Genomic DNA, 7197 nt, shown 5'->3' on the forward strand with positions numbered 1-7197 from the left:
CTGATTCTTAACAGCTGCAAGCTGAGCGTCACCATGAGGGAATTACCTGGAGAATTTAAGTAAAGGCTTCGCCTTTCCGACCTTCCCGCCACTTTGTTAGACGCCTGGGTGCAAAAATACAGCGCAGGGGCGTATTTGTGGTCAGCTGTGGGATTCATTACTGTTTAAAGGCCGGTGGTGGGCTGTTAGCTGGTGCAGTGCCAGAGCGGGCGAAAGTTCGTTCTGCTACATTAATTGCCATCTACAGCATCCCTAAGAAAATACGAAAATGGTGATCAGCCACATGTGGTGCTAGTTTATGCTCTGAGAAGCAGCTTTCCGCTGGAGATGGAGTGTACATTGTGGTTTAGTGTAAGCTATCTGCTCCTCATCTTTTCATGTGCACTTTCTAATAATTATTTTTCTTAGCAGTGCAGCTTTGGATCGAGGTGCTGCGCACTTGATGGAGCCCATCGGTTCCACATTCAGCCTTTGCAACTAAAGAGATATGGTGATTTTATTTTTCTTTATTTCAAGTAAGCTCTAGGATCTTATCTTTTTTCTAACAGTGTTCTTCATGCAAAGCAGCTGACAGACGACCCTCAAAGAGACTAAAATGTGGAAAAAACAGTCTAGTAAATTCAGAACTAGAAGGACTTGCATCTGGAAGTGGAAACCTTGCTGCACTGGGGGAAACACCTAAGACATCTGATGGGGATCAACGCTCAGGAGATCCAGGAGACTGCAATATAATTCGACAGAAAAAAGGTGAAAGCATTCCAGAGACTAAAGAGAAACAGGAAAAGGAACATAATGTTTCTGTCAAGCCACGTGCAGTGAAATCAAACAGTGCTCCATCAAAAACGGACAGTGGTGAAAATCTGCATCATCATGTCTGCAGCGTAGAGGAGAGCAGCTGTGAGAGTGTACTTTCCAATGGGTCTAGCTTGGAGGATGCAGATCTCCCAAAGAAGCCAGTACAACTAGACACTAGTGCTTTCTTGGATGAAGACAGCAACCAGCCAATGCCAGTGTACCGGTTCTTTGGAGATGTTGAGTTTTTACAGGTAAGATGATGACAGTCTCTTCATACTTTACAGACTCAGCTCTGTTCCATTTAAGTCTTGCACCTTCAAACAAAATTAGGCTAGCCTCAAAATTGTAGGCAAACTTGACCAATATTGGTATACAACTGGAGTCATATCCCTGTCCCCTAGATCAAATTTTCTCAATTGGAGATGAAATTGATTGCCCAGCAAAATTAATTTCACATGTAAAATCTTTCTTATTTAGATTTTTTTACTCATAGAGACATACATAGCTGTATTGTGGAGACACAGCGTTACTGTCAAAATAGTTTTTCACTGGTCATTGGTTCTTAATAATGATTATTGTAATTCTTTGGAATGGAAACTGGTTTCTGGCCACCTCTGCCTTTGGGCTGGTCAAGGGCCAGAGCATTAAGTTTGAATCCCAGGTCTGCATTTAACATTGCATAACTGTGGGCAAGTGATGCTGCCTTCTTTTAGGCGTTTCATGAGGCTTAGTATTTAGCGGGAGCAGTGAGGATTTGTTTGTGGAGCACTGCACCCTGTCTGAATCCTTCTCAAGCCTGCAGAAGGAATGCCAGCCCTCACTTTTGACCATGAGCAGTGACTGGTTCACGCAAGCTCCTCTCAAACTCCTCTGCTTTAGCTATGGGCTTTTGCCACCGCTTCCAAGTGAAGAGGTGTGTGTTGGTGCCTTATGTATCAGATGTGGAAGTATGTGAGCTGTTGGAGAGGTAGGAGGTCTGCCATTTGCTGCAACAGACTTTCCTTAATGATTTTATCCTTTTCTTAAAAGGATCTCCCAGCAGTTGCACTCCCAAGCACAACGATGAGCAGGCGAGAATTCAGAAAGCTACATTTCATTGCAAAGGAAGATGAGGAGGAGGAAGAGGATGTTGTCTAACAACAAACTGTAAACAAACTAAACCTTTTTTCTTTTTCTTTGCAACCACATAACGATGGTTGGCTGTGTCACCAACATAAGGTGCCTGCGTTTGCCTTTTCTCAGAGAGAGAACTGGTAGAGTTTGTTTTTCTGGAATTGGCAGATACAGTATTCTCCCACAGTCATCTGGGGCAAAGACTGACTGAATTTTCAGGGATTTGGAAATAAATTGGAATTTATCATTTTACCACTAATATTTAGGAAAAAAACAGGGGGAATGAACCTCTTACTGCTTTTTTATAAATTTGATCCCCTATCTAGGGTGACCTCCTTTTTTAAAAATAGCCAAGAAAAACATGTTAGAACAAGGTCCTTTTTCTTTTAATTCTGCAATGTCTGCCATTGCAGCAGCCAGTTGACTACCCAGTACAAAGAGGGACACTGGCCTCTGTTGTGTTGCATTGTTTACATCTAAACCAGAACCACTGAAACCTCTAAAATGCAGTTCTGCTGGCAAAACTAAATGCGTGGATGTCAATGTGAGTTCAGTGGTGTTAATCTCTGGAAGTTAAACATGTTTTCATTGCATGTCAGTTCTCTGAACAACCACCACATGAAGCTGACTGCTTCCCTCTTCCACCAGACCAGCTGTAAGCATTGCCTTTTGTCATAGTTGTGTAATGCAGCTCATGCGGTATTTTGAATTGACTTCCAAGGGTTATGAATAGGAATTTTGTAAACAAATGCATTGGTGGTGATAAAGGAGGAATAAAATCTCCCCATGTTGGACTTGATTGGTAGATGAAGGAGTATTGATTGTTAAGGATATGGGTCAGTCCACCAAATTTGTTATTTTAGCCTGCATTTTTAGAAAATAATGAGCAACCTCAGATGACTTCAGGAACTGTTAGCTCACCCAATGTTTATAATACTTCTTTGAAAGTGTGATTATGCAATAAGCTTCCAGATCTTTATTGTTACAGTTTCTTCTACATTTCTAAAAATACAGAGCAAATGTTATCAGCAGATGGTTTAAATAAATACTAATTTCTACAGCTATAGTCTGTTAAACATTCAAAAGTTGTAAGCTGAACAAATTGTATATGCATGACATGTTAATTTATTCAGATTTCCACTCCAGCTGATGCATTGTTTCTGTCAATGATATTTCTTGGCTCCTTTTCACTCTAACTCTGTAACACAGAAAAACCTAGTTTTTTAATATATTCATAGCTTTCAGCACAACTCCATCTTAAAGTAGCTCTCCCAGCTTTCCTTAAATGGCTTATTGGCTACTGTCTCTTTCTAGCAAGTATGTCTTCACACACAAGACATTCACTTTAGTTTCAGCACTGTGCAAAATGGTGATTTTCAGTTTGTACCAAGTGTGCCATACAGATGACATTGGGTTTGTCATCCGAATCTTAGCTGTGATGTCTTCCTCAATGTCGAAACATTGTAGTGTGCATTTCTGTCTTAGTTACCCATGACGTCTATTCAGTGAGGCAATCTGGAAGGATTGATTCAATGCATTGGTATTGGAAATGCTGTATGTAAAACGCACCTACTTACTTTTCATCTTGAAATGTTTGAGAGGGAGATTAAGTTTGTTGTTTAAAGTAAATCAATACTCTCTGTAGCAAAGCTCCCGCATTTCCAACACCTACTAAGTTATGGCTCACATAGTGATACTACCTTAATACAGTTCTGTGGGGACTAGCTGACTTTACCTAAGTAAGAAAGAGGACTAACAACATGGGGGAAAACAGAGCTCTTCCCTAGAGATGAGTGAAGTTATTTACATAGCAGTAAGTAGCTAGTGCTCCATTCAGAAACACATTTCCCTGTGCTCAGTCTTTCTAGTCTGAATTGGCCATGCTATGTTACCTGTGATTAACCACTTGTGCACCTCTGCCTCCACATACACAGAAAGATGGTGGTAATTTTGTTATTTAAAAAAAATTCACGTCATTTACACTGACAGTTCCTAAAAGTTCAGTTGCTATCAGCTGGTATTTAAAAAAAAAAAAAAATCAAGTAAAAATTGATCTATTTGTATTTTGGTTTTGTATTTTGTTACCTGAGGTAGGAAGTGTTTTGCAAAAGCAATACTCTCCAAAGCAGCAGGTAAACATGATTATTATACCGTAACATTCCTTGTATTGCTTCAAGCCAGCTCAAGCTAAAGAGGCAGAAACCATTTGAAAGAAGGAAATCAATAGGAAAGATGACAAAGAACAAAGGTGGTAAAAGCAAAGATATGCTATGGCCTTGCTCTTCCTTCTAGGAGATGCACATCTAAAGCAACAGCAAAGGGAGTGGTTGTAGATGAGTGCAGGTATTTTGGTACAGAAGAGCTAGCAGCTCTGTCACTGAATTGCCCTTTGGTGTATCTGAAATGAAGTGGTTGTCTAGCTGGAAAAGGCACAGAGCAAAATAATTATCCTAAAGTGTTCTTTGTTTGGCTTAATGCCCAGAGAAATATGAATCTACAAGTTCCCTCAGATTAGTTTTTAAGAAATGTTTTGTCTCAGTTTCATTTCTGTGTGAGTTTTGGGCCTACATTTGTCAGGGCAAGAAAGAGATTGTAGGGGCGTGTCAGCCTCTGGCCTTATTTTTATACTGACTCATAGCTATATTTTATCACACTTAACACAATGTGATCTAAGGAACACTTGTAGTAAGTGTGAAGGCGGGAGAGTAGAATTAGGCATGATATGAATGTATGTGTTGGGAGACTGCAGTTGAATTACTTAGCAAGTCTCTTTTGCCAGAGACTCCTGAGTAAGTTTTTGTTTAAGAAACTAGAGCTATTTAAAAATGTGACATGATTCTGAAAAAAGCAGAAGTCACTTCCAGAGATGGCACTATGAAATCTTGTGGTTTTGCTTCCTTTTTCTGTAAATTCTACTTTTGTCACAGCTGAGATTATGATTAGTTTTCTTATGGCAAGCAATATGTACAAGTTTTAAATTATCCACGGTAAACAGCAGCTGATAGAAGTATTCCCAGTTCACTTCTCTTCCATCTCGTGTTTTGACAGCTTCTGCCAGTTCTGGGACAACAGCACGTTTCTTCTCTATTCTTCAGTACACAAAAGAGAAAAGAATATTGCCATCAAAAGTTTTTTCATAATAATCAAGTCTCCCATCTTCCTTTTAGAGCCAGACAATTTGAATTCTTTCACCATAACTAGGTTGTTTTTTTTTTTCCTCTAGGAAATTAGTTTAGCAAATCCTGTGTGCTTCACAAGTGCACAATGCCTGAAAATGGGTCTGAGAGTTTTTGCCAGAGAAGTCTTCACAAAGGGTAACATGCTGAGGAGGGGTATGTTTCCATACAAAGAAAATCTGAACAGAAGAAAGCAGCTAATGAGAGATGGCATTATAATCTGTCTTCAGGATTTTATGTCATCAGAAACAGCTGCAGCATCCAAGCATCTTTTATCACAATGCACTATTCATAGCAGAGCAAACCCCACAGTGTGGGAGGGTGAAGACTCAATGGCTATACCTTTCCTGCCTAAGATGAAGGGCATGCTACGAGTACGTTTGGATTAATACTTTGTACATACATGTGATCGAGATTCCAGGTACTGAAGAGGATTCTGCTTTCCCTGTTACTGTAGGGGTTGATAGAATGCTTACATGGGCAGTCATCTCTGTCAAAAGGTCCCTGTAAAACAAGATGGCTACAATGAAAGGCATAGTGCTCGTCACCCCAGTGCCGTCCTTCCACTTGCTATAACTAACCAAAGATCAATCACGCGTGCTATGGCAACATCACCCCACCAAACTTGCTACTGCACTATGCAAGCATCCAAGGAACTGTTTCCTTCCTCTAATGTCGTTGCAAGCCATGCCGCTTCTTGGTAGAACCAAGAGTCTCTGCTTTAGAAAGGGCTGAACGTACCTGACAAGAGAACCATCCCTCCGTAGTACACAGGCGGACTGCCTCCTCCTCTCTTCTGTCAAAGTAGCATCCGTTGTATTTCACAGATTTCAGTTTATCTGACATCAGATCAATTATCTTTTTATATGCATCTCTTGCTGTAGGATGAACATTTGAAATAAAACTACTAACCTAGAGGGAGGCGGGAGGGAAAAACCCAATTATTCCTTGGTGCCTATAGTAGCCTGAGGCTCTCTTCTACAATCAGTATGTTGCACTGTAAAAGCATTTTATATATATATGTGGTCACAGAATTAGTTTTACTAGCAGCTTGAAAATAAGTTACTTCAGAAACTTTTACCTCTTTCATATAGCTTCGTATTCTGTTTTCACAACTGTATCGCATGTAGCTTGATTTGTTCTTAAAACGAGACTCTAGACCTAAAGGGAGTTAGATTGTGTTGTAAATTACTACTTTTAGTGCTGTGCTTCTGCCTAGCTGGGTATTTATCCCCTTTTTTCAAGAAACAGCATGCACAGATTTTTTTTTTTCTTTCCCATTTTTATTTTACTGGTTCAAGACTACCCTGCTCTCAGCAATTAAAAGGACCATGCAGAGCACCTGCTGTGAGAGCAGTACCTGGTATTATAGTTGTTAAATGTTTCTCATTAATGTGCATACACAGAACACTAAGAGATTGTGAAAAGAAAACTGAATTGTTCAGGAAGAACTGCAGCAATGACTTGAGAATGGGAGGGGGAACTTTGAAAGAAAGTATAAAGAAAACAAAGAAAGGTTAGCTGGCTGATACGTGTGAATTATCAATGTACTATTAGCAAGTTTAAGGCTGTAAATGCAGACCTGTGTAATGGGGAAAAAAAATGTATTGCAGAGCGATCTTGGATATCGCAATAGGGAACACTGTTTTTTTTACCATTTTCTGATAACAAATGTGCTCATATTTTAAAGAAACTTAAAAACGCATGCTAAAGTAAGTGATAACTAATCCCCTGACCAGATACCAAATCACACCAGCCAGAAGGACTCTCAAATTTTTAAGCTGCTTTTCTTTAAGAACATTCAAATTGCCAGAAGTGATTCTTTTGAGCAGAGTGAGACCTGATGCCCCAGGGCAGCTCCCTGCGGGGGACAGACGTACCTTCAAACCATTTCTTGTCGTCTTCCTTGTCCTCAGCCAGGATGTTTTCATTCAGGTTGTGGATGAGATCTACCAGCAGCTTCTGCCTCCTGGGGGCCTGCTCGTCGGAGAGCAGCTTCCGTGCAGCCTCCACGACGGCATCTCTCTGGGTGTAGAAGGCAGCCAGGAACCGCTCGATATCGCTGGCACCTGTGGCTTGCGCGGGCGAAGCAGCGCCGGCTGAGGGGTCGCGT

General features: G+C 40.6%; 2 protein-coding genes across 2 annotated transcripts; one reads left to right on the forward strand and one right to left on the reverse strand.

Annotated features, from left to right (window-relative positions):
* Positions 1-548: 548 nt before the first annotated feature.
* On the forward strand, positions 549-1932 carry LOC104154761 (chromosome unknown open reading frame, human C1orf174; the record flags this gene model as incomplete). The annotated part of the gene is made up of 2 exons (XM_009695392.1): positions 549-1046; positions 1825-1932. Coding segments are annotated over 2 exons (606 nt in total), but the record flags the coding sequence as incomplete, so codon positions are not given.
* A 2848-nt stretch (positions 1933-4780) lies between these two features.
* DFFB (DNA fragmentation factor, 40kDa, beta polypeptide (caspase-activated DNase)) lies at positions 4781-7153 on the reverse strand (the record flags this gene model as incomplete). Its single annotated transcript, XM_009695404.1, has 5 exons — positions 4781-4997; positions 5488-5588; positions 5826-5996; positions 6166-6245; positions 6965-7153. Coding segments are annotated over 5 exons (758 nt in total), but the record flags the coding sequence as incomplete, so codon positions are not given.
* Positions 7154-7197: the final 44 nt, after the last annotated feature.

This window comes from Cariama cristata, unplaced genomic scaffold, assembly GCF_000690535.1.
Source record: "Cariama cristata isolate BGI_N322 unplaced genomic scaffold, ASM69053v1 Scaffold44030, whole genome shotgun sequence".
Lineage (NCBI taxonomy): Eukaryota > Metazoa > Chordata > Aves > Cariamiformes > Cariamidae > Cariama > Cariama cristata.